This window comes from Cetorhinus maximus, chromosome 29 (assembly GCF_964194155.1).
Source record: "Cetorhinus maximus chromosome 29, sCetMax3.hap1.1, whole genome shotgun sequence".
Lineage (NCBI taxonomy): Eukaryota > Metazoa > Chordata > Chondrichthyes > Lamniformes > Cetorhinidae > Cetorhinus > Cetorhinus maximus.
Genome location: NC_135907.1, coordinates 24,192,419 through 24,220,101, shown reverse-complemented (window position 1 = coordinate 24,220,101; position 27,683 = coordinate 24,192,419). Strand labels below are relative to the sequence as shown.

Genomic DNA, 27,683 nt, shown 5'->3' with positions numbered 1-27,683 from the left:
ACCGGGACAGCCAGGATGCAAGAGCCATTGAATCCCTGGTCTCGGGATCCCCACAAGTGCAGGATGTGGTTGACTGCACTCATGGCGCTCAGGTTTCCATCGCTACACTCGATGGACTTCATCAACCGCAAGGGCTTCCACTCATTGAATGTGCAGCTGGTGTCCGACCACCAGAAACACATCCTGCAGGTCTGCGCACGGTTTCCAGAGAGTGTGCACAACGCCCACACCCTGAGTCACTCACAGATCCCTGCTGTCTTCCAGGGTTCACAGAAGCTGCAGGGTTGGCTCCTCGGGGACAAGGGCTACACACAGAGGCCGTGGCTGATGACACCCGTGTGGCGGCCTCGGACTGCAGCAGAGCGACGATATAATGAGGCTCATGCTGCAGCTCGCAACTTGGGAGAGCAAATCATCGGGATGCTGAAGATGCGGTTCTGGTGCCTGGACCGGTCTGGTGGAGCCCTGCAATACAGTCCACAGAGGGTGTCACACATCATCATCGTCTGCTGCACCCTTTACACTGCAACTGGGAGAGGAGCCGGCTGAGGAGGAGAGGGAGGAGCTGGAGGTCTCCTCAGATGAGGAGGACGCTGACAGGGATGAGGGTGAGGAGGTCTTCAGTGATGACGATGACGGGGATGAGGCTCTCACACTGACCAGACTAGGCAGGCGCACTAGGGAGGCCCTCATAGCTGCCAGATTTGTGGAGGATGATGATGACATGCAGTGAGGTGTCCCCGTAGATCCTCACATCGCAGTTGTGAATGTTTGACTCCAGTCTGGCTTATGGCAGCGCCAATACCCTCTGTGAGAATGCTCCTGTCATGGAGACACAGTGGATGCCCTAATAGTCACTCGATTGCAGGAGGATGATGACAACATGCAGTGAGGACACTCCATAGATCTTCACACAGCCTCTGAGAATGTCTGACTCCTGTCTGGCCGAGGGAAGCTCGCTTGCGCTCCGTGATCAGGGCCATCTCAGAGACGCAGCCATGAAACTTTAGACGCATCTGATGCTGTGTCCGCCTTCAGCACCTCAGCCCTTCAGGAGCTGGTCCACAGCATCACTGGTCACAGATGCTGGTGAGATGGGGGCCAGCCCCACCTTAAAGGTGCTGAGAGCACACAGAGAGAATGAGAGAACTCTGTGGCACCTGCCCACTACATTCTGGCAGCAATGACCAGCACCACCAAGGTGCAGGCATCAGTAATGTTTCCAGAGAGTGTGATAGCCTCACACAGCCAATCATCACTGTGGTCTGAAGGCTGCACAGAGCACAGAGAAGAGGCCCTGGACTGAGACACCTGCCTTTATCTTGTGCAGGAAGGTTTCACATCTGAGTGACAAAAACACTGCTCATCAGAACAAGGAGCCACAGACAGGGAGACATTCTTGGGAGTTTATTGACAATAGTGAACAGTATGTACAAGTGATTAACACCCGTGCCCAGGCTGTGCAACCACATCTTCTTAACTTCTTCCGCCAGGTGCACGGCCTGAATTATGACGTGCAGCTCCTGTTTATAGAGCAAAGGGGCCTCGGTGGCTCCTTGCAGGCGTTGCCCATCTTTTACCAGGACCTGATCAAAGTCTGGAACGTGGTCGCCTCACAACGCAACTCTCCCCTGTCAGGAGTAGCGGCTATCATCAGACAGCCGCTGCTCAGGAATCCGCCCCTCCGTCCTTTCCAGTGGCTGGCGGAGACGAGGGCTGTGGCTGCCGGGGTGACCAGGATCGGGGACGTGCTGGGTGGCAGAGGACTGGGCTGGATGCTCCCGCAGGCGTTGGCGCGTCGTGTGTCTGTGAGTGTCCAGCTCACGGCCGATGCCATCCAAGACCTAAGGACAGTCGTGCTCGGACCCGATGTCATTTTAGGTCTCGAGGTGGCCCAGGTGCGCGGTGGTCTTCCACCTGAACGTTCCCCTGTTCGGACGGACTTCCACATTGAACCCTCCCTCGGGTGCCGGTGCCCTGCAATATGAGCCGCCTCGGGGAAATGCCCTCTGTGCCATTTGGCACGGCGCGGAGGAGTTTCCTGTACAGGCTGCTGCTGCACACTCTTCACTTCCTTGCCCTCGTCCGCCGCCCGGACACGCCCTGGCTGTCTTGTTGCCGTCCGGCGGCAGAGGTCCCCTTTGGGGGGCCCTCTACAGAGGAGTCCTCCTGCTTTCTATCGGGGACCTGGGTTGGAGGGTGTTGCATGCAGCAGTCCCCTACAATCGGAGAATGTGTCAGTTCACGGACTCCCAAGACACCTTCCCTTTTTTGTGGCCTTGTGGAGTCCGTGGACCATGTTTATATCGGGTGTGGTAGGCTGCACTCCCTTTTCAGTTATTTAAAAAACCTTTTATTACTGTTTTGTTTGCACTTCAGTCCCACGCTCCTGATCTATGGACACCCGGTGCGGAAGGGGGTCGGGAAGGAGGAGGACCTCCTCGTGAACCTGCTCCTGGGCCTGGCCAAGTTGGCCATTAACAGGTCCAGGCAGTGGCCGATCGAGGGGGGAGTCCTGCCCGATTGTTTGTCCCTCTTCCGCGGCTACGTTCGCGGCCGGGTGTCCCTGGAGAGGGAGCACGCGGTGTCTGCCGGCACTCTCGAGGACTTCCGTGCCCGGTGGGCACCGCGGGGATTGGGGTGTTTTATTGACCCCTTTAATCACATTTTGGTTTATAGTTTTTAAGTTTCCTTTAAACTTTGTCCTTGGTTTTACAGCTGACCTAACTTAGGGGCTGTGTTTATTTTATCCCTTACTTTGTTCATTTAGTTTAATTGTTTAACTCCAAAAGAGTTACATCTTCTTAACTTTCCTAACTCTGCTCCTACGTCATGGTGCTCCCCGGACATCCATAGCAGAGGTGGGGGCAGCCTGCTAACTGCGATGCCCTGTCTGTGATGACCTTGGCAGGTGTCCTCTGGAGGGCTGAGTCCTGAGGGCCCTGGGCTGCTTTCATGGTCCTGCTGTGTGGCAGTGGCACCCCCCTTGGCCTGTGGAGCTGGATCTGCGGAGGTCACAGGAAGAGGGGATTCAGATGGGCTGGTCACTCCCAGAGTCACCTGGGCAGATGGACCCGGAGTGTGCACCTGCTGATCCTCCTTCCTATGGGTGCCTGAGGGCCCCTGGCTGAATCCATGAGCGGAAGGGGTAGCTGGAGTGAGATCGAGCTGCTTAAAACCCGTCTTGTGAGGCCAACTATGGCATCAGCAATGGAGTTAAGCCCGTGCAGGAGCGACATCTTGGTCCAAGATCTCCGTGGTGGCCGCCATCCTGCCAGTGTTGACCTCAGTGCGTTGCAATGCCGGCGCTATCACCTCAGAGTGCAGGCAGATGGACTCCTCCATCGTGCCTTGCAATCTGAGGAATGCAGTGGACATCCCTTCCTGATGTTCCCGAGCTTGTCTTTGCAGCTCCAGCAACTGAGACATGACCGAGTCCAGAGGCTCCTCATCTGACTCGGACTCAGCAACGTTCTGGCCTCCAGCAGTCCTCCGAGTGCCGGGGACCTGGGAAATCCCTGCCTCCACCTGCTGTGGATCAGACAGTGCGATGTGCTCCCCAGATTGTGATCCCGAGGCTACCTTAAAGCTGGGTCCCACCGAGGTGTGTGTCTCTGCGCTGGTGGAGGGTGTGGGTGAGGCTGTGACGGGACTTCAGGGAAGGTTTCAGCAGATTCCTTTTCTGAGCTTCTCGGAGCTTGATTGGAGGCCCTGGGTCATGGACTCTGTCGGCTGTTTGGCAGATGTGCCTGCGGAAGAAAGGGGAGATAATTAGTGCATGGCAGTGGCCTGTGGAACAGGACACATCACTCACAGCCTGGTTGTCTGATGGATGTTGCACTGCTGGATCCTCACTTGGTAGAGCAGCACCGACCTCACCGTCAGCACAGGACCGGTCCCGGTCATCGCTGGCCAGCTGGATGGCTCTGTTTTCAAAGTCCATGAGGACCTTGATTTCAGGCCTTCCTCCACCAGCCTGTGACCTCTCCCTCTTGTTGTGAGCCAGCTTGTCCTGCATAGATAGAGATGGAGAGAGTGTAAGGAGGACGCCTGCCAGGCCAGATGATAAATATGCCTGGCCTGTGTGGATGGTGAATGATCCCATGGATGGGATGAGGATAATGATGGTGAGTGTGAGAGAGTGAATGGTGATGTTCCTTGAACAAGCAGTGAGTGAGGGCCCTGTGGGTGTGTGCTGGGTTTGTGAGTGTGTGATTTGACAGTGATGAGAAGAGTGACTTACCCTGGGGAACGGAGGAGATCATTCGTCCTCTTGTGGCACTGGGTGGCTGTCCTCTTTTGCAGAGCGTTTGCACTGACCATCGCTGCCACCGCCTCCCAAGCCAGGTTGGTGACGTTGTTACCCATCCTGCGGTCAGAGCGGGGGGTAGAGCACATCCCAGTGGCTTCCACGGCATCCAGCAGTCGCTCGAGGGACCCCTCATTGAAGCGGGGGGGCTGCAGTCTTTTTGCCTTTGCTGGCCATGTCTCCCGGGCGGCGGTGGTGAGCTGGTGGTGATGAGTGCTTTGCTGGCCATGTCTCCCGGGCAGTGGTGGTGAGCTGGTGGTGATGAGCCCTTTGCTGGCCATGTCTCCCGGGCAGTGGTGGTGAGCTGGTGGTGATGAGCCCTTTGCTGGCCATGTCTCCCGGGCAGCGGTGGTGAGCTGGTGGTGATGAGCCCTTTGCTGGCCATGTCTCCCGGGCAGCGGTGGTGAGCTGGTGGTGATGAGTGCTTTGCTGGCCATGTCTCCCGGGCAGTGGTGGTGAGCTGGTGGTGATGAGTGCTTTGCTGGCCATGTCTCCCGGGCAGCGGTGGTGAGCTGGTGGTGATGAGTGCTTTGCTGGCCATGTCTCCTGGGCAGTGGTGGTGAGCTGGTGGTGATGAGCCCTTCGCTGGCGGCTGCCTTTTAGAGATGGCGGCCGGTGTGATGTAACAGCGGGGTGATGGTGAGCGGGTGAATGAGAGTTCGCCCGTCATGGAAACAGCGCATTTCACGGCAGTTAATATATAATAAGACAGGCTGGGGAAGATAGGGCGTGAAAATATTTCTGTGTATTTGTTAGCCCCAAACTCGATTCTTCCAAAGTTCTCCTCTTCCTCTAAGTTCCCATTCTCCCGTTGGAAATACTGCTTTCTGTAAACTACCCCTAGCCTGAACCCTAACTCTAGCCCGAACCCTAATCCTAACCTGAACCCTAACCCTAACCCCTAACCCTAACCCTAACTCTGTAAACTAACCCTAACCCCTAACCCTAACTCCAACCCTATCCCTGATCAGCTCCATTCCCTCTTTGCCCCGTGTACTCACTCACCTACACTAGCTCAAAGCCCAGCAATGCCTTGATTTTAAAATTTTCATCCTAGTTTTCAAATACTCTCCATGGCTTTGGCTCCTGCTGATCTCTGTAATCTTCTCCAACTCCTACACCCTCCAAGACTGGCATGTGTGTCAGTATGGGGGTGGGGCCAGTCTGGGTTAGGGTCATTCTGGGGTTAGAGTCAGTCTGGGGTTAGGGTCAGTCTGGGGTTAGGGTCAGTCCTGGGTTAGGGTCATTCTGGGGTTAGGGTCAGTCCAAGGTTAGGGTCAGTCTGGAGTTGGGGTCTGTCTTTGGTTAGGGTCAGTGTAGGGTGAGAGTGAGTGTGGGGCTAGGGTCAGTCCGAGGTTAGTGTCAGTGTGGGTGTTAGAGCCAGTGTGGGCCTAGGGTCAGTGTGGGGTTAGGGTCAGTGTGGGGTTAGTCAGTGTGGGGTTAGGGTCAGTGTGGGCCTAGGGTCAGTGTGGGGCTAGGGTCAGTGTGGGGTTAGGGTCAGTGTGGGGTTAGGGTCAGTGTGGGGTTTAGGGTCAGTGTGGGGTTAGGGTCAGTGTGGGGTTAGGGTCAGTGTGGGCCTAGGGTCAGTGTGGGGCTAGGGTTAGTGTGGGGTTAGGGTCAGTGTGGGCCTATGATCAGTGTGGGGTTAGGGTCAGTCCGAGGTTAGGGTCTGTCTGGGGTTTGGGTCAGTGTGGGCCTAGGGTCAGTGTGGGGTTAGGGTCAGTCCGAGGTTAGGATCAGTCTGGGGTTTGGGTCAGTGAGGGAATAAGGTCAGTGTGGGGTTAGGGTCAGTCCGAGGTTAGGGTCTGTCTGGGGTTTGGGTCAGTGTGGGCCTAGGGTCAGTGTGGGGTTAGGGTCAATCTGGGATTAGGGACAACCCAGGTTTTTTTTATTCATTTATGGGATGTGGGCTTTGCTAGCTGGGCCAGCATTTATTGCCTATCCCGAATTGCCCTTGAGAAGGTGGTGGTGAGCTGCCTTCTTGAGCCGCTGCAGTCCATATGGTGTAGGTACACCCACAGTGCTGTTAGGGAGGGAGTTCCAGGATTTTAACCCAGTGACAGTGAAGGAACGGTGATATATTTCCAAGTCAGGATGGTGAGTGACTTGGAGGGGAACTTCCAGCTGGTGGTGTTCCCTTCTATCTGCTGCCCTTGTCCTTCTAGATGGTCGTGGGTTTGGAAGGTGCTGTCTAAGGAGCCTTGGTGAATTCCTGCAGTGCATCTTGTAGAAGGTACACACTGCTGCTACTGTGCGTCGGTGGTGGAGGGAGTGAATGTTTGTGGATGTGGTGCCAACCAAGAGGGCTGCTTTGTCCTGGATGGTGTCGAGCTTCTAGTGTTGTGGGAGCTGCACTCATCCAGGCAAGTGGGGAGTATTCCATCACAATCCTGACTTGTGCCTTGTAGATGGTGGACAGGCTTTGGGGAGTCAGGAGGTGAGTTACTCACCACAGGATTCCCAGCCTCTGACCTGCTCTTATAGCCACAGTATTTAAATGGCTAGTCCAGTTCACCTCACCTCACCTCGGGAGTTCAGCTCTGTTGTCCATGTTTGAACCAAGGCTGTAATGAGGACAGGAGCTGAGTGGCCCTGGCGGAACCCAAATTGGGCATCAGTGAGCAGGTTATTGCTAAGCAAGTGCTGCTTGATAGTTTTGTTTATGACCCCTTCCATTACTTTACTGATGATCAAGAGTAGACTGATGGGGCGGTAATTGGCCGGGTTGGATTTGTCCTGCTTTTATGTGTACAGGACATACCTGGGAAATTTTCCACAATAGCCGGGTAGATGCCAGTGTTGTAGCTGTACTGGAACAGCTTGGCTAGGGGCACGGCAAGTTCTGGAGCAGATGTCTTCAGTACTATTGCCAGAATATTGTCAGAGCCCATAGCCTTTGCAGTATCCAGTGCCTTCAGACATTTCTTGATATCACGTGGAGTGAATGGAATTCGCTGAAGACTGGCATCTATGATGCTGGGAACCTCCGGAAGAGGCCGAGAAGCAAATGTGGGGTTTAGGGTCAGTGTGGGGTTTAGGGTCAGGGTGGGATTTAGGGTCAGTTTGGGGTTTTAGGTCAGTGTGGGGTTTTGGGTCAGTGTGGGGCTTAGGGTCAGTGTGGGATTTAGGGTCAGTGTGGGGTTTTGGGTCAGTGTGGGGTTAGGGTCAGTGTGGGTTTTGGGTCAGTGTGGGGTTTTGGGTCAGTGTGGGGTTAGGGTCAGTGTGGGGTTTTGGGTCAGTGTGGGGTTAGGGTCAGTGTGGGGTTAGGGTCAGTGTGGGGTTTTGGGTTAGTGTGGGGTTAGGGTCAGTGTGGGGTTAGGGTCAGTGTGGGGGTTAGGTTCAGTGTGGGGTTTTGGGTGACTGTGGGGTTTAGGATCAGTGTGGGGTTAGGGTCAGTGTGGGGTTAGGGTCAGTGTGTGGTTTAGGGTCAGTGTGGGGTTTTGGGTCAGTGTGGGGTTTAGGGCTAGTGTGGGGTTGGGGTTAGGGTCAGTGTGGGGTTTAGGGTCAGTGTGGGGTTTAGGGTCAGTGTGGGGTTAGGGTCAGTGTGGGGTTAGGGTCAGTGTGGGGTTAGGGTCAGTGTGGGGTTTTGGGTCAGTGTGGGGTTTAGGGCCAGTGTGGGGTTGGGGTTAGGGTCAGTGTGGGGTTTAGGGCCAGTGTGGGGTTTTAGGTCAGTGTGGGGTTTTGGGTCAGTGTGGGATTAGGGTCAGTGTGGGGTTTAGGGTCAGTGTGGGGTTAGGGTCAGTGTGGGGTTTAGGGTCAGTGTGCGGTTTTGGGTTAGTGTGGGGTTAGGGTCAGTGTGGGGTTAGGGTCAGTGTGGGGTTGGGGTTTGGGTCAGTGCGGGGTTTAGGGTCAGTGTGGGGTTAGGGTCAGTGTGGGGTTAGGGTCAGTGTGGGGTTTTGGGTCAGTGTGGGGTTTAGGGTCAGTGTGGGGTTGGGGTTAGGGTCAGTGTGGGGTTTAGGGTCAGTGTGGTGTTTAGTGTCAGTGTGGGGTTTAGGGCCAGTGTGGGGTTTTGGGTCAGTGTGGGGTTTTGGGTCAGTGTGGGATTAGGGTCAGTGTGGGGTTTAGGGTCAGTGTGGGGTTTAGGGTCAGTGTGGGGTTGGGGTTAGGGTCAGTGTGGGGTTTAGGGTCAGTGTGGTGTTTAGTGTCAGTGTGGGGTTTAGGGCCAGTGTGGGGTTTTGGGTCAGTGTGGGGTTTTGGGTCAGTGTGGGATTAGGGTCAGTGTGGGGTTTAGGGTCAGTGTGGGGTTTAGGGTCAGTGTGGGGTTGGGGTTAGGGTCAGTGTGGGGTTTAGGGTCAGTGTGGTGTTTAGTGTCAGTGTGGGGTTTTGGGTCAGTGTGGGGTTTTGGGTCAGTGTGGGATTAGGGTCAGTGTGGGGTTTAGGGTCAGTGTGGGGTTTAGGGTCAGTGTAGGGTTAGGGTCAGTGTGGGGTTAGGGTCCGTGTGGGGGTTAGGGTCAGTGTAGGGTTAGGGTCAGTGTGGGGTTAGGGTTAGTGTGGGGTTAGGGTCAGTGTGGGGGTTAGGGTCAGTGTGGGGGTTAGGGTCAGTGTGGGGTTTTGGGTCAGTGTGGGGTTAGGGTCAGTGTGGGGTTTTGGGTCAGTGTGGGGTTTAGGGTCAGTGTAGGGTTAGGGTCAGTTTGGGGTTTTGGGTCAGTGTGGGTTTAGGGTCAGTGTGGGGTTGGGGTTAGGGTCAGTGTGGGGTTAGGGTACGTGTGGGGTTAGGGTCAGTGTGGGGTTGGGGTTAGGGTCAGTGTGGGGTTAGGGTCAGTGTGGGGTTAGGGTCAGTGTGGTGTTTAGGGTCAGTGTGGGGTTATGGTCAGTGTGGGGTTGGGGTTAGGGTCAGTGTGGGGTTAGGGTCAGTGTGGGGTTAGGGTCAGTGTGGTGTTTAGGGTCAGTGTGGGGTTATGGTCAGTGTGGGGTTAGGGTCAGTGTGGGGTTATTGTCAGTGTGGGGGTTAGGGTCAGTGTGGGGTTACGGTCAGTGTGGGGTTTTGGGTCAGTCCGTGTTCTGGTTCCTGGTGCAGGGAACGCAGTCCCCGGAGTGAACCTGAAACTCTCTCACTGCCTGAACAGAGTACATTGTGTAATGTCTGTGATACTCTGGCTGGTGCCGACAGCACAGAGAGATTATAAACTACTTTCACCTACAGTAGGGGAATAAGAGGCTTGTGTTCAGTGTGGAGTGTCTGAGCCGGTAATGATTCACTGTGAGCTCTACATTAGCCCAAATGATTCCAGTGTTTCGGAATGTGTGTCAGAGCTGAGTGGGTTTGGAGGTGGAGGTGGAGGGAATGTCGCGAGAGTGGTTTGTTGACTGATGGGAAAATCTAAATCAGAGCAAGTTCATCTATTGACAAGTAAAAGGTAGATTGAATTAGTTACAGTCTGCCTCTGAGTGTGAGACATTGTGAATTAGCTAAACCTGAGTTTCAGTTTAAAACTCACTAAACGAATTGCCGTATTAAAATCTAAAGGAAACTTGTCAGCCTTAAAGTTGGGACCTTTAAACAACGTGAAAAGTAGGGGACTTTGACTGGAAATGTGCGAATCCAGTCATTTTTCACTCTCTCGGTAAGGCCAGCACAGTAAACAATCCTGAACATCGCAGATCCAGGCAGCTGCTAGAAACACACATGGTTCCCCCTCATGCCTTCAAACTAACCTGCTGCAGAGGGAGTGACGGACACACTGCTAAAGTGAGCATCAGTTTCAGGTTGTTCCCCAATTAGAGCTGGGATGTCGAGGGGTAAATCAAGAGGCACTTTCTCACACAAAGGATAGCGCTGCTTGCTGAGCTACATCGGCCCCTGGTTCAGTAATGCCTCCATTTTAAAATTCTTATCCTTGTTTTAAAATCCCTCCATAGCCTCGCACCCTCCCTATCTCTGTAACCTCCTCCAGACCCCCCTACCCCCCCCTCCCCACCCTACTCTGGCATCCGAAGATCTCTGCACTCTTCCAGTTCTGGCATCTTGTACACCCCCAGATTTAATTGTTCCACCATTGATGGCCATGCCCTCAGCTTCCTGGGCCCTTTGCTCTGGAATTCCTTCCCTAAACCTCCCCAATCTCTCTGTCCTTCCTTTAAGACACCCCTTAAAACCTAACCCCCTGACTAAGCTTTGGGTCTTTATAAGGCTTGGTGACAAATTCAGTCCAGTGAAGAGCTTTTAGTCATTTTCCTACATGAAAGCTGCTATATAAATGCAAGTTGTTGTTGTAATCTGGAACTGTCACCCTCAGTGTGTGAGAGTGAAGTGTCGAACTGACATTGACAGGTTTTGTTCAGTAAGGATATCAAGAGTAAATGGAGTTGAGAGATCAGCAATGATCTGATTGAACGATGGAACAGGCATAAAGGGCTGATTAAGATAGAATATACAGGAGAGAAATAGGCCATTCGGCCCAACTGGTCCATGCTGGCATTATGCTTCACACAAGGATCCTCTAACCTCTCTTCATCTGATCCTATCAATATTTCCTTCTATTCCTTCCTCCTTGTATGCTTATTCGCTCCACCTTAAATGTACCTATTAACTTTTCCAGTTCCTATTTTAACAGCAAATTGTGTTTCACTTCGTTCTCCCCTCCATTCCTCTCCTCGCTGCACCCCATTGGGATACCTTAGCTCATTGGGCAGTCATTGTCCGATAAATGGCTCAAGTCCTCATTCCTCCCTCATAAGCCTGATCTGAAAATTTAACCTCCTACATTGGGACAGTCATTACAGAGTGGCACTGAGGCAAGTGCCTTTGGAAGCTGAACCCAAGTGAGAGTCAGCACCTTCAGGAACTGTCCCCCAGTGAGAGTCAGCACCTTCAGGAACTGTCCCCCAGTGAGAGTCAGCACCTTCAGGAACTGTCCCCCAGTGAGAGTCAGCACCTTCAGGAACTGTCTCCCAGTGAGAGTCAGCACCTTCAGGAACTGTCTCCCAGTGAGAGTCAGCACCTTCAGGAACTGTCCCCCAGGGAGAGTCAGCACCTTCAGGAACTGTCCCCCAGTGAGAGTCGGCACCTTCAGGAACTGTCCCCCAGTGAGAGTCAGCACCTTCAGGAACTGTCTCCCCCCCAGTGAGAGTCAGCACCTTCAGGAACTGACCCCCAGTGAGAGTCAGCACCTTCAGGAACTGTCCCCCAGTGAGAGTCAGCACCTTCAGGAACTGACCCCCAGTGAGAGTCAGCACCTTCAGGAACTGTCTCCCCCCAGTGAGAGTCAGCACCTTCAGGAACTGTCCCCCAGTGAGAGTCAGCACCTTCAGGAACTGTCCCCCAGTGTGAAGCCACAATCTCAATTACCTTCCGTAATATATTTTTTGTGGCTATCTCATAGTAAATTTGTTCTCAAGTTAACAGGATGTCATTTTTCTCTCTAAGTTTAAGTAATTAAAATATCAATATAATAAGCCTAAAGCATGTACTCAACCAGAATTACTGTTTCCATTGGAATTGCTGGAATCACTGGAGTCACTGGAATCATCTGAGTCACTGGAATCACCTGAGTCACTGGAGTTATCGGAGTCACTGGAATCAGAATCACTTGAATCGCTGGAGTCATCGCCTTCACTGCTGTCACTGGAGTCACTGCTATCGCTAGAGCCACTGGAGTCATTGCTGTCACTGGAGTCACTGCTGTCACTGGAGTCACTGCTGTCACTGGAGTCACCGCTATCACTGGAATCACTGCTATCACTGGAGTCATTGCTGTCACTGGAGTCACTGCTATCACTGGAGTCACTGCTGTCACTGGAGTCACTGCTGTCACTGGAGTCACTGCTGTCACTGGAGTCACCGCTATCACTAGAATCACTGCTATCACTGGAGTCACTGCTGTCACTGGAGTCACTGCTATCACCGGAATCACTACTATCACTGGAGTCACTGCTATCACTGGAGTCACTGCTGTCACTGGAGTCACTGCTATCACTGGAGTCACTGCCATCACTTGAGTCACTACTATCACTGGAGTCACTGCTATCACTGGAGTCACTTGAGTCACTGCTATCACTGGAGTCACTGCTGTCACTTGAGGCACTGCTATCACTGGAGTCACTTGAGTCACTGCTATCACTGGAGTCACTGCTGTCACTTGAGTCACTGCTATCACTGGAGTCACTGCTGTCACTTGAGTCACTGCTATCACTGGAATCACTAGAATCGCTGGAGTCGCTGGAATCGCTGGAGTCGCTGGAATCGCTGGAGTCGCTGGAATCGCTGGAGTCACTGGAATCGGCAACTCCAGCACCTGCAGAACAACATTGAGCAAATTTTAAATTTGGCTTCTGGAATTGATTGATTTGAATACATTTTGAAGTGGTGATTGGTGTAAAATGTGTGTAAGCTACGTGAGTAGCTGGAAACTGGGGTACAGGAGTGTATGGAAACTGGGGTACAGGGGTGTATGGAAACTTAAAAATTCAGCCCAGCTGCAGAGTAAGGGATAAACAAGGAGAAGATCAGTTTTCATTTCACTCACCTGACTCTCAGAGAGATTCGCCTCCCATTTCCTCAATATTTACAGTACAGGAATCTACATAGCAGCACTGCACTCAGCAGCAGATAGCTCAAAACTTTTCACACTCTGTCCTTCAAGTCCGTCTGGAGGAGATTGGAGTCTGAATTCCCTGACTCCGGGATGTCCATGGCAGTGAGCTGAAGAGAGGTGACACAAGCACTGACTGCCACCACCCTCACACCCAAGGATGTAATCCAGCTTTCAAATCCCTCCCAATCCCTGTCATCTCCTCCAGCCACACAACCCTCCGAGATCCATGTTCTCCTCCAACTCTGACCTCTTGAGTATCCCCGATTTCCATCAGTCCACCATAATGGCTGTGCCTTCAGCTGCTCAGGCCCCAGCCTCTCAAATTCCTTCCTAAAACCTTCCAGCCTCATTCTCCAGCTACCTCTTTGATCAAGCTTTTGGTCACTTGTCCTAATGCCTCCTTATGGGGCTTAGTGTCAAAAATTTAGGTTTGATAATCACTCTGGTGAAACGCCTTGGGATGTTTTACTATGTTAAGGGTGCTTTATAAATGCAAATTGTTGTTGCAACAAGTTCAACACCCTGAGTAGGGTGACCACAGTGATGAATTCCTTGTTTGCTTCCTTACCTTCCCTGGGCACCAACAAATTATTCCCCTCTTCAATTATCACTTCTACAATGAACACTCCTTACACACTCTGGTGAAAGGCCACCAACTCAAAAATGTTTACTACAGCTCCCCAGCTCCCCTTACAGCAATTCTTGATATGAAAAACCCTGAAACCCAGTCCTCCACTTTCACAGCCTCAGACCCACCCTCCCCTACCCACACACCTCATCTCTCTGCTCTCCATTTAACTCTAGCTTCTTGCCAGTGGAATGCCTGGCAGAAGAATTTCGTTAAAGGGCGATCCCACCTTAAATTACAATGACCCTTTTGTACATCAGAGCATATAGAAACATAGAAACTAGGAGCAGGAGTAGGCCATTCAGCCCTTCGAGCCTGCTCCGCCATTCATTATGATCATGGCTGATCATCCAACTCAATAGCCTGTTCCCGCTTTCTCCCCATATCCTTTGATCCCTTTCACCCCAAGAGCTCTACCTAACTCCTTCTTGAAAACATACAATGTTTTGGTCTCAACTACTTTCTGGTAACGAATTCCACAGGCTCACCACTCTCTGGGTGAAGAAATTTCTCATCTCAGTCCTAAATGGTCTACCCCATATCCTCAGACTGTGACCCCTGGTTCTGGACTCCCCCACCATCGGGAACATCCTTCCTGCATCTACCCTGTCTAGTCCTGTTAGAATTTTATAGGTTTCTATGAGATCCCCCCCCTCATTCTTCTGAACTCCAGCGAATATAATCCTAATCAACTCAATCTCTCCTCATATGTCAGTCCCGCCATCCCAGGAATCAGTTGGGCAAACCTTTGCTGCACTCCCTCTATAGCAAGAACATCCTTCCTCAGATAAGGAGACCAAAACTGCACACAATATTCCAGGTGTGGCCTCACCAAGGCCCTGTACAATTGCAGCAAGACATCCCTGTTCCTGTACTAGAATCCTCTGGCTATGAAGGCCAACATGCCATTTGCCTTCTTTACCACCTGCTGCACCTGCATGCTTACCTTCAGCGACTGGTGTACGAGGACACCCAGGTCTCGTTGCACATTCCCCTCTCTCAATATATAGCCATTCAGATAATAATCTGCCTTCCTATTTTTGCTACCAAAATGGATAACCTCACATTTATCCACATTATACTGCATCTGCCATGCATTTGCCCACTCACTCAGCTTGTCCAAATCACACTGAAGCATCTCTGCATCCTCCTCACAGCTCACCCTCCCACCCAGCTTTGTGTCATCTGCAAATTTGGAGATATTACATTTAGTTCCCTCATCTAAATCATTAATATATATTGTGAATAACTGGGGTCCCAGCACCGACCCTTGCGGTACCCCACTAGTCACTGCCTGCCCTTCGGAAAAAGACCCGTTTATTCCTATTCTTTGTTTCCTGTCTGCCAACCAGCCAATCACCTCTTGCGATTCTGGCCTTTGAGTTGCACCTTACAGAAGCACTTGTATGGGTGAGTGAGGTGCGTGTGTAGCTCACCCCTGGGAACCCACAATGTGAAGGAAGGGTAGGTTATGTTCACATTGGGCTTCATTATATCCAAATTTATATGCACTGATTTAGTATTGTAGAATCATTCACAGCAGAGGGAGGCCATTCAGTCCGTTGTGCCTGTGCCAGCTCTATGGAAGAGCGATCCAATTCATCCCATTTCTCTGTGCTTTCTCTAAAGCTATGTATAGTTTTCATGTATTTATCCGATTCCCTTCAGGAAGTTATTATTGAATCTGCTTCCACCGCCCCTTCAGGCAGCACCTTCCAGATCGCAACAGAAACAATTACTTCTCATCTCCATTCCTGATCCTTTCCCAATTATCTTAAAATGGTGCTTGTTATTGCTGGAGTTTTGTGGCTCACAAGAGAGGATGCTGAGTCCTACCAAACACAGGTCAGAGCTGGTGGGGATTGGATTGAGGAATGTGGTGTTATTTGAAAAGGGAGAGAAGGAGGTTAGATGATGGCATCAAAGGTAGACTATTTACAGAGTGAAGATTTCTGTGATGAGATTTGTTCTGATGCCCCTTTATAAAGGTGACTGAGGGGTCATCTGGCTGCAGATGATGCTCCCTGATGCTCTGCTTCTGTAAATCCAACTCCAACAGAGCCAAACTTCATGCCCACCCTCCCCCCTCCCCATTCCTGGAGATTTCTCCATGTCAAAACCACAAGCCCTTTTCTGAACATTTCCCTGAATTTGGTGGGAATTAAGAGCAGTGAGAATCTTCCCATCTTGTTTTTTTCTCTGAATCTTTCAACCTGTACTCTAGTTAATGTCTCATCCTCTGACCCAACTTCCAATAACTTGGAGCTTTCAGAGATCAGGCCTCTCCCCCTTCTCCATGGCACCAGCCTCCATTGCTCAACTACTTACATTGGATTATTGGCCAGGTGACATCTCCGTTTGTAACAACAAAAACTCCTGCAAATGCTTTGAGAATTGACCTCTAACAGAGTTCTGGCTACCTCAGGGTTGTTGCTTTTCTGCTTCAATCAGTATCGTTCTGGCCTAGGTTGTGAAAGCTACAGTAAAGGAAACAAAAAAACACATACCTCCATTCCCGTCTCCATTCCCATTGCCATTCCCGTTGCCTTGCCCAATTTCATTCTCATGACCATTCAAGTATCCATTGGCATCTCCATTCCCTTTGCCGTTATCATAGCCATTTCCATGTCCATTCCCATCACCGTTCCCATATCCGTTCCAGTCTCCATTCCCAACTCCAATGTTGTTCCCATTCCCAGCTCCATTCCCATTCCCGTTGGATTCTGAAACAGACGGATTTTGAAATTGAAATTGAAGGTTATTTAAAGCAGCCAGCACAGTATTTTGTGATTTCATTGCACATGTTTGGTATACATTGCCCTGCCATCACCCTTAAGCTAGGAGCTGATTGGTCTCTTAAAGCTCAGCACCATATTGGGCAGGGCACTGCTTACACAATCAATGTGGAGTCATATCTCAGCAATGCTAACATCCACTAACTGATTCCAAATAAACTTTGAGAAAAGTAATTGTGTGCACTCACCATTGCTGTCACTATCACCACTGTCGCTGCTGTCGTCAGTGTTCCCATTGCCATTCCCATTGCCGTCTCCATTGCCGTAACCATTGTTGTACGTGTAGTCATGTCCATTGTCTTGCCCATTACCATGCCCATTGTCATAACCATTGCTGTAACCAGTGTTGTAACCATTCCAATGCCCATTACCATACCCATTGCTGTATCTCTTGCCATACTCGTCACTGTCATCACTGTCACCACCATTTCTATTCCACTCATTACTGTCACTATCGGCACTCCGGCGAGCCACAGCATGTCCAATATCTGAAACCAAAGAGAGGTACAAGTTAGTGCAGTGAGAGCCTGACATGCCAATGTACAAGTAGCATTCTGCAACCCTGTCCCTCACTAGAATCAGAGAATGGTTAGAATACTAACATTACAATGTTACAAGCTGAGCATTATCTCAACCAATCAATGAGCAGCATGATCTGCAACTTGTTTTTGATTGGTACTGGCTATTGATTGTCTGGAGTGTTCGAATCCTGCTCCCTATAATCTCGAGAATTCAATACGCATGTACACACATGCCTATGTTTTGTTTTACCTTTGTATTAATTTAAGATACCTCACACTATCCAATCCACTTTCTGGCTTCAGATCCCTCCAACTGAGGCGCTTTGCATGAAACCTATTGAATGGCTGAAGGCCTGAGAAAGATTCTGGCCAATCCAAGCCACCGTGAGTGAGGGACCGAGACCTGGGCTGACCCGGGCAGGATGAGCTTTCTGGGACTTAGGCCATTATCCAAATGGACTGTCCAAGAATGTCCTGGGGAGAATGAGTGAGGCCTCTTACATGTGGGAAAGACATTTATAAACGGCTTTTCTTTAAAAGCAGTAAAACACGTTTCTTCACATCTGTCGGGAACTGTATTGCATTTACAAGTTTCACGAGATTTTGTACACAATTATACACAAATCACAGGAAGTTAACATGCAGGTACAGCAAGCAATTAAGAAATCAAATGATATGTTAGTCTTTTTGCAATGGATTGGTGTATACGAGTGAAAAAGATTTGCTGCAATTGTACAGGGCTTTGGTGAGTCCATAGCTGGAGTACTGCATACAGTTTTGGCCTCCCCTTGAAGGAGACTTAGAGGGGATGCAACGAAGATTCACTAGATTGATTGCTGGGATGAGAGAGCTATCCTGTGAGGAAAGATTGCTCAGAATATTCCCTGGACTTTAGAAGAATGAAAGGTGATCTCACTGAAATATACAAAATTCTTAGATGGCCTGATAGGTTAGCTACTCAAAGGAGTTACCCTTGGCTATTGAGTCTAGAACTAAGAGTAGTTTTGAGATAGGAAATCAGTCTTTTAGAACTATGAGAAGGAATTTCTTCACTCAGAGGTTTGTTAATCATTGGAATTCTCCACCCCAGAGGGCTTTGAATATTCAGTCATTGAGAATATTAGATGGGATTTTGGATACTAAAGGAATTAAGGAAAATGGGAGTCAGGCGGGAAAGTGCAGTTGAGGTAGGAGATTAGCCATGATCTTACTGAATGGTGGAGTAGGTTCGAGGGGCTGAGTGGTCTACTCCTTCTCCTATTTCTTATGTTCTTACCGCACATGTCTTTTGTAGACTGTGTTAGGGGACGGGCTTTTTCTAGAATAGGACAAGTGCAGCAGTGAGGAGGGAACTAATATTTATTTGTCAGTTATCGTGGTTGAATTATGAGGACAGGTTGGGTCTTGAAACCTTTCAGCTTAGAAGGTTGAGAGATGACCTGATCGAGGTAGTGAAAATGATTAAATGATTCAGTAGAGCCAATAGAGAGAAGCCAGTTCCTCTTGTAAAGAAATTAAAAACCAGGGGGCATAAAACTGAAGTTAGAGTCAGGCCATTTAGGAGTGAAATCAGAAAGTGGTTCACACACAAAGATTAGTGGAAATCCAAAACTCTCTCCCCAATAAAACTGTGGACACTGGAGAGGATGAGTGGAGCTTCCAAGGCTGAAATTGATAGGTTTTTGTTAGTTTGAGGTGTCGAAGGATTTGGAGCTAAAGGGGTGTGGGGGGTGTAAATGGAGTTGACATACAGATAAATCATGGTCTAATTGAAATTGGAACAGGCTTGAGGGGGCAAATGGCCTCTTCCTGTTTCTATGTTAACTGCTATTAGAGGTCTTCATTCACTCAGGTACTGCAAGGCAATTTGGCAAATTGGATCCAGAATTGGCTGAGTGGCAGGAAGCAGAGGGTGATGGTCGAGGGGTGTTTTTGTGACTGGATGCCTGTGTCCAGTGGGGTTCCACAGGGATCGGTGTTGGATCCCTTGCTGTTTGTGGTATATATAAACGATTTAGACTTGAATGTAGGAGGATTGATCAGTAAATTCGTGGATGACACGAAAATTGGTGGGGTGGTAAATAGTGAGGAGGATAGCTTTAAATTACAGGAGGATATAGACGGGCTGATCAGTTGCAAATGGAATTTAATCCAGATAAGTGTGAGGTGATGCACTTGGGCAGGACAAACAAGGCACGGGAATAAATGATGAATGGTAGGACCCTGGAAAGTACCCTGGAACGAACTTTTCCCCTTGGCGGAGGGATCAATAACCAGGGGATATAGATTTAAGGTAAGGGGCAGGAGGCTCAGATGGGATGTGAGGAAGAATTTTTCACCAGAGGGTGGTGGGAATCAGAGGATCAGAGGGACCTTGGTGTGCATGTCCACCAGTCCCTTAAGGTAGCAGGACAGGTAGATAAGGTGGTTAAGAAGGCATATGGGATACTTGCCTTTATTAGCCGAGGCATAGAATATAAGAGCAGGGAGGTTATGCTGGAACTGTATAAAACGCTGGTTAGGCCACAGCTAGAGTATTGCGTGCAGTTCTGGAATCCGCATTATAGGAAGGATGTGATTGCGCTAGAGAGAGTGCAGAGGAGATTTACCAGGATATTGCCTGGACTGGAGAGTTTTAGTTATGAGGAGAGATTGGATAGACTGGGGTTATTTTCCCTGGAGCAGAGGAGATTGAGGGGGTCATGACTGAGGTGTATAAAATTATGAGGCGCATAGATAGGGTAGACAGGAAGCAACTTTTCCCCTTGGTGGAGGGATCAATAACCAGGAGGCATAGATTTAAGGTAAGGGGCAGGAGGTTTAGAGAGGATGTGAGGAAGAAATATTTCACCCAGAGGGTGGTGGGAATCTGGAACTCACTGCCTGAAAGGGTGGTAGAGGCAGAAACCCTCATAACATTTAAGAAGTATTTGGATGTGCATTTGTGATGCCATGGCATACAAGGCTATGGGCCTAGTGCTGGAAAATGGGATTAGAATAGTTAGGTACTTGTTTGACCGGTGCAGACTCGATGGGCCGAAGGGTCCTTTTCTGTGCTGTAGACCTCTATGACTCTATGACTCTCTAACTCTATAACTCTATGACTCTATGCACAACCTGCCACCCTGAACTCAAAGTTGTATAAAATGGTCAATCCCAAAAGTGGACTGGAATTGTAAAGAGCTTAGAATTGGACCAACTGTGGTCCTTTTGGAAAATACAACCTAGTTCAGTTCAGACATCTCTATGCATGTCCTTTTAAACATAGTAACAAGCAGAAACCTGTGGTCGGTTTCCGACCCTTTCCCTGTGTCTCTGGATCAGGTTCATGGAACTTCCATCTTTTTTAAAAAAAAAGGAAGCATCTTGGTCGCATCCTGTGAAGTTTATAAACTGAGCCACTCAAGCAGGGCGTGTATCTGTTTGTGTGTGTTTGTTTATGCGTGTGTGGGTGTATGTCTGTATTTGTGTGTGTCTTTGTCTGTATTTGTGTGTGCTTGTGTACATTTGTGTGGTTAAAACCTCAGTAAGACCACAGTTGGGGTTTTGTGGGCAGTTTTTGACTCCACATGATATGAAGGATGTCGTGTCAACAGTGAAAGTGGGATATGCTCGGAAAGGTGCTGCCCAGTTTGAGAAAATGCAAAATGGAAAAAAAGGATTCAAAAACCTGGGCTGTTGTGAGGGGTGATGTGACAGAGATGTTTAAAATTCGGAAGGGATGAGACAGAATAAAGAAAAGCGAATGAACAAAACCTGATTGAAGGGCTTTGAATAAAGGGAGAGGTTGAGCGTTGAGGCAGATGGAGGAAAGTAGGCAAAACCTCTTTTCACAGGGGGTTGTGAAGCTGTGGGATGTGCGACAGGAAATAATGATTGAAGCACATTTCAGATTAGAGAAGCAGTTGAGGGAAAGGGGAATAAGGAGGCAGAGTGAGAAGGTGAGATCAGCGGACTGGTTGTGTGGAGGGTAAACACCAATATGGGCTAGATGGGCCAAATGGTCTGTTTCTATACTGCAGATTCTATGTGTCGCTGTTAATCAGGGTCTCGGGGAGCTCCTGAAGGCTTCAATGAGATTGTTAAACCCGGATCAGGCCAAGGACTGTGGAAATCGGTCGTCGCCATCAGACTGATCATGGCTGCAGGGTACATGTGGCAGCTGTTGCTCAGTTAGTTTAAAACTTTTCTCATAAATCAGGTTGTTAAAGGGAAAAGAAAGATTTGCATATCTATAGTGTCTTTGACAACCTGAGGACAGTCCGAAGTGCTGTACAGCTAATGAGGTATTTTTGAAGTGTAGTCACTGTTGCAATATAGGAAACACTGCAGACAATTTGTGCACAGCAAGATCCCACAAACAGCAACGTGATAATGACCAAATACTCCCTCAGTACTGACCCTCCGACAGTGCAGCACTCCCACAGTGCTGACCCTCCGACAGTGCAGTACTCCCACAGTGCTGACCCTCCGACAGTGCAGCACTCCCACAATGCTGACCCTCCGACAGTGCAGCACTCCCTCAGTACTGACCCTCCGACAGTGCAGCACTCACTCAGTACTGACCCTCTCACAGTGCAGCACTTCCACAGTGCTGACCCTCCAACAGTGCAGCACTCCCACAGTACTGACCCTCCGACAGTGCAGCACTCACTCAGTACTGACCCTCTCACAGTGCAGCACTCCCACAGTACTGACCCTCCAACTGTGCAGCACTCCCACAGTACTGACCCTCTGACAGTGCAGTGCTCCCCCAGTACTGACCCTCTGACAGTGCAGCACTCCCTCAGTACTGACCCTCTGACAGTGCAGCACTCCCTCAGTACTGACCCTCTGACAGTGCAGCACTCCCTCAGTACTGACCCTCCGACAGTGTAGCACTCCCTCAGTACTGACCCTCTGATAGTGCAGCACTCCCTCAGTACTGACCCTCTGACAGTGCAGCACTCCCTCAGTACTGACCCTCTGACAGTGCAGCACTCCCTCAGTACTGACCCTCTGACAGTGCAGCACTCCCTCAGTACTGACCCTCTGACAGTGCAGCCCTCCCTCAGTACTGACTCTCTGACAGTGCAACACTCCCTCCGGAGGGCCATCCTGGATTTTGTGTTCTCGTCTCTGGAATGGGACTTGAGGCCCTAAACCTTCTGACTGAGAGGGTAGAGAGCTATTGACTGAACGACAGCTGAGTGCCGGACTCCTGCAACTGAAGAGTCAGGCACTGGGGGCCAGTTCTTAGCTGGGCTGTTTGAAGGGGCAAGTTTACAGTGTTCACCTGGGGGAAAGGAGAGCAGACTGCAGACCCCAGGCGGGTCAGATTTCTCTTGATTGTATCCAGAATCCGAAAACAACACCAGCCACCAGATAACTACAGCCTACCTCTTAAATCAGCAACAACAACAACTTGCATCAACCACAGGAATGAATCAGACAAAACTCAGTACAAAGTCAAAGAAACAGACGTTAGGACGTGTCAGCAAAAACCTGGTCAAAGCGCTGGGTTTTACAGAGCGTCTTAAAGGAGCAGAGAGATGTGAAGGGTTTTAGTGAGAGAATTCCAGGGCCTAAGGCCCAGGCAGCTGAAGGAACGGCTGCCAATGGTGTGTGAAGGGAGTGGGGGAGGTCAGAGTTGGAGGAAGGCCGAGTTGTTGGAGGTTTGTTGGTTGCGAGGAGGTTACAAAGATAGGGAGGAGCGAGAAACGTTCGTGCCGAGTTTCCAACATCTCAATGTGACAAAAAGGAATTGAAGAGAAAGTTTCACAACTTGCTCCCAGCTCACTAAAAATATAAAACATTCAAAGCTCTTTACTGGTTAAGCAAAGACTCGCTCATTATATTAATTATTTAATGCCTGAAGGCTCAATTCATAAATGCATTTTGCAATGTTTTATTAAGCCACACAGAGCAAGGGGGTGAACAGCTTCTCTCCTCCTTCACCTGATCTCCATTCATTCCCTCTCTCCTGATCTCTATCCAACAACCTGCTGGAAAGCCTGACAGTGCTAAGTTTGGGTAAGGACAAGATTGGCTGTGATGCTTTCTACAGTTCATTTTTTTTTATTGGTTCATGGGATGTAGGCATTGCTGGTTAAGCCAGCATTTATTGCCCATCCCTAACTGCCCTCTGAGTCAACCACATTGCTGTGGGTCTGGAGCCACATGTAGGCCAGACCAGGTAAGGACAGCAGATTTCATTAGTGAACCAGATGTTTTTTTACAGCAATAGTTTTGTGATCAGATTTTTTAAATTGAATTCACTATCTGTCCTGGTAGGATTTGAACCCATGTCCGCAGAGCATTACCCTGGGTCTCTGGATCACTAGTCCAGTGACAATATCACGATGCCTTCACCTCCCTGGAGTTGAGCTCACTGTCTGCACTCTGACATATAGACAGCCACTGGGGGAGAATCCACATCTCAGTTAGAGTCAGTGCCTTCAGAATAGAACAAAGCTGGGGGAATATTGTTAACTTTTGTGAAGAGTAGTGAACTGAGGTGATAGTGTGAGTCTGGGGTTGTAAGGACAAGGGAAACAAGTTGGGCTCACAGAGTGAGACCTGAGAGCTGTTTCTCAGACATAGAGGGGTAAATTTTACTGTTGGGGGGGGGATTGGGGGGGGTAGGAGTAGGGGTGATGCTTATTGCTCACCCCTTTTTAAAGTCCATGAGCTGCTGACCGACTTTTCTTCCTTCTGGGTGGGGGCAAGAGCGGGAGCAGGTAGCAAAAGGCCAATTTTAAACAGGGCTGCCCTGTAGTGATAATATATCAGGCACGGTCTAAATGCGTGAGAGTGAGCCTTCCACCCTCAGGGACAGGAAGTCCCACTCTCGAGAGTTACTGACCAGTTTGATTGGGCAGCAGCTGAGTTCAACCAGGGAGTTCCCAGAAGATGATCATGGGTGCCGAGTTTTAAGGTGAGTCTGGGGTTTTTGGTAGGGGAGGGATCAGGGACTTTAGTGAGGGGATGTGTTCGGGGGTGTGGCCAGGCCCAAGATGTCTGCAGGGAGGAGGCATAAAGGGGGTGGTGCTATCTTGGGGGGAGTGGCCCCAATGGGCACAGGTGACACCCCCAAAGGCGGAACCCCTCTTCCTTCCTCCCTTTTACCCTGAGTTGGGAATGTAACGGGCTGAACACTTCCCCTGCCCACCGTATTATGGTGGCGGAGGCAGAAATTGGCTCTTAACTGGCCATTAATTGGCAACTTAAGGGCATCAAAAGGCCTAAGGTTGGGCGGGCGGGTGGGTGGGCTGATGCCTTACCCACCCACCGTGTTATGGGGCACAGCTCGGTGGGTGGGTGGGAAGGCAGTGGGCAGCCACCTGTCCTATCTTATAAGCCCCCTGCCTACAAATACCCTGGTGGGAGGTGTAAAATGCCACCCAGAGTACCTCAGGCAGTGATAACAGAAACAGTAACCCAGCTCAGCTCCCACTGCATATAACTCTCACTCACTGCGTTTGCCAGTCTCCATTTGCAACCATTCAATCATTTTATGAATGATCTTGAGTTTTCTAAGGTACAATGTGAATTTTCCCCATCCTCAGGTTCCTCTCAATGGTCTCACTCTCTCCCAGCACCAAAGGAAAATCCGGCCATGTGGCCATTGGAATAGCTAATGGATTTAACGATTGAAAATCTAGCCATGACTGTTTCTGATATTTGGAGCGCTATCCTCAACATCTTCCCCTGCTATTGGGATTCATGCCTGCGTTAATATGTAACAATCTCATGAAAACGCGGCCAATGTCCCACAGTTAACAATGCAAACGGCCAGGCCACAGCTCTTAAAGGGCCAATTTCTCGCCCCTTTCTCGCTGGTTTTGTTAATGCACCATTGCAAACTGCACAGCTGGATTTTGCCCCAAAACAAAAGCGATGGTCCATCACGCCTCCCAACAATATCCAGTCGCACCACACCCAGACAGGAGCTCGCTCCTCAATGGGCACTGCGACAATCACTCAGTTATGGCCAACGGGCTCCTGGACTGGAAGAGAATTCAGTTTGAATTAAGGGTACTCACGTCTGCAGTGGCACACAGCCAAGAGCCCCAGCAGGGCGAGGAAAAGGAGGACCCTCATGGTTCTCTACTTCTTTTCTCTGTCTCTGGCCTTGGTCACTCAGAGATGGGCAGTGCTGCAGGTTCTGAGGGCCAGGGCAGAGTCCCCTCCATTTATACTCTCCCCGGTTAAAGATACGCATAGACACTGGACAGGTCATGTGCTGCCTGTGGCCCAGTTTATCCGGCAAGCGGAAGGATTGTGGTTCGCCACAGCAACAGGAATTCCAAAAAAACCCCAAACTCCAGCTGGTAATTACGGCCTCTCGAGAAACTGCCTGACCACCAGCATTCAAGGAGCAAGTGGTGACGAGGAAACTAAAGAGGAAAGTGGACCAGCAGAATAATTGTGTTGTTTTTGGAGTTTGTGACAGTTTCCACAGTTTAAATTTCAGACACCTCACCTCATTCATTCTAAACAGCACCAAACACGTTCATATTGTATCAAACCCCTGAACCCCAGGGGCTGGGTTCACACACAGGTTTCATTTACCTGACCTTAACTACCCAGCTTCTGTGTAGCACAGCGATTCCCGTTCATAGTCCAGCCTGATATTCCCAGTAACGTAGTGAGGAGAGAGCTGGCACAGGGTGAAAGAGAAACTTCCCTTTCTAAAGCACCTTCACAACTTAAGCAGCTCCCAAAGCCCTTGGCAGCTAATAAAATCATTTTTGAGGTATAGTCACTGTTGTAATGTAGGAAACACAGCAGCCAAGCAAGCACCCACAATTTGTGCACAGCAAGCTCCCACAAACAGCAATGTGATAATGACCAGATCATTTGTTTTGTGATGTTGGTTGAGGGATAAATATTGGTCCCAGGGCACCAGAGAAACCTCTTTTCAGAAGGAGCACAGTGCGATTTTTTACATCCAACCAAATAGGTAGATAGAACCTGTACTTAACATCTCACCTGAAAGTGCAGCACTCTCTCAGTCTTGACCCTCCCACAGTGCAGCACTCACTTAGTACTGACCCTCCAACAGCGCATTGCTCCCTCAGTACTGATCCTCTGACAGTGCAGCACTCCCTCATTACTGACCCTCCGACAGCGCATTGCTCCCTCAGTACTGACTCTCCACAGTGCAGCACTCCCTCAGCACTGACCCTCTAACAGTGCAACACTCCCTCAATATTGATTTTCCACAGCGCAGCACTCCTTGAGTTCTGTGTTGACGTTTTGAGTCCTCATGACCCTTCATGAGGACTCGAAACATCAACTCTTTTCTTCTCTGCCGATGCTGCCAGACCTGCTGAGTTTTTCCAGGTAATTCTGTTTTTGTTTTGGATTTCCAGCATCCGCAGTTTTTTGTTTTTAACTCCTTGAGTACTGCCTCTCCGACAGTGCGGCTGTACCTTTGGGACAGTCTACACCTGAACCGTGCTGGGACCAGTGTTCTTGAGAACCACATAACTAGGGAAGTAGAGAAGATTTTAAGCTAAACAAAATAGTGGGGGCAAGGGATCAAATGTGGCAAGATGCGGTATATCAAAGAGTAGAGACAAAATAAGAGAGGAAAATAGTAATATGGAAAATGAGGGGTAGAGAATGGCAGGAAGGGACAGAGAGAAAAAAACCTAAGAATGCATCAAGAATCAAGACTAAATGTTACAAAGGTAACAAAAAGACAAAGCTAAAGCAAAAATATCTGGAAAAACTCAGCAGGTCTGGCAGCAGTGGTGGAGAGGAACAGAGTTTCTGAAGAGTCATACGGACTCGAAACGTCAACTGTGCTCCTCTCCACCAATGCTGCCAGACCTGCTGAGTTTTTCCAGGTAGTTTTGTTTTTGTTTTTGTTTTGGATTTCCAGCATCCACAGTTCTTTGCTTTTAGACAAAGCTAAAGGTTCAGTATCTGAATGTGCATTTCATTCATAACAAAGTAAACAATTTAAAAGTGCACATTGAAGTAAATAAATATGATCTGATAGCCATTACGGAGACGTAGCGGCAGGATAACAAGGATTGGGTCCAGACTATTGAGGGGTGTATGACCTTCAAGAAGAATAGGAAGCTAGGTAAAGGTGGAGAGGTGGCACTCTTAATCAAGGATGGCATGTGCAATAGTTAGATGACCTTGGTTCAGGAGATCAGGATGTAGAATCGGTTGGGGTGGAGATGAGGAATTGTAGGGGAAAGAAGTCACTAATGGGAGTGGTCTACAGGCCCCCTAATAGTAACCACAATGTAGGACAAAGTATACACAGCAAGAATACATATACAAGAAGAAATATTTGGCATTTGTGATAAAGGGACAGCAATAATCATGGGTGATTTGTGGCAGTGACCACAATATGATAAAATTTTACATCCAGTTTGAAAGGGAGCAGAGTGAGCATAAGACTAATATTTTAAACTTAAGTAAGGGCAACTATGTGGGCATGAAAGCTGGGCTAGCTGAAGTGAACTGGGAAACTAGGCTAAGGGATAGATCAATAGAGAAGCAGTGGCAGATATTTAAGGGGATATTTCAGAATACTCAGAATAAGTATATTCCTACCATCCATCCGTGGTTAACTGAAGAAGTTAAGGAAAGCATCAAACTTAAGAAAAAAGCGTATAACTGCGCTAAGATAAGTGGCCAGTCAGATGATTAGTCAGAATATAAAGGACAGCAGAGAATGACTAAAAGGTTAATCAGGAGAAAGAAATTAGAGTATGAGAGGAAGCTAGCTAGAAATGTAAAAATGGATAGCAAGCGTTTATACAGGTATTTAAACAGGATAAATAAGTAAAGTGACTGTTGGTCCTCTAAAGAGTGAGAAAGCGGAGTTACAAGTAGATAATAAGGAAATGGTGGATGAAGTGAACAAATATTTTGCTTCTGTCTTCACTA

At 49.4% G+C, this 27,683-nt stretch overlaps 1 protein-coding gene across 1 annotated transcript in view; it reads right to left on the bottom strand.

Moving 5' to 3' along the window:
• LOC144669523 (uncharacterized) overlaps positions 1-24,923 on the bottom strand; it is a 28,931-nt gene extending 4,008 nt beyond the window's left edge. Inside the window, exons 1-4 of the mRNA XM_078531993.1 lie at positions 24,812-24,923; positions 16,455-16,754; positions 15,979-16,194; positions 11,725-12,543 (exon numbers count right to left, since the gene is read on the bottom strand). Coding sequence (XP_078388119.1) covers positions 11,725-12,543; positions 15,979-16,194; positions 16,455-16,754; positions 24,812-24,869 — 1,393 coding nt within the window. The 5' untranslated portion in view covers positions 24,870-24,923. The remainder of the gene's footprint in view (positions 1-11,724; positions 12,544-15,978; positions 16,195-16,454; positions 16,755-24,811) is intronic.
• Between the last annotated feature and the right edge of the window lie 2,760 nt (positions 24,924-27,683).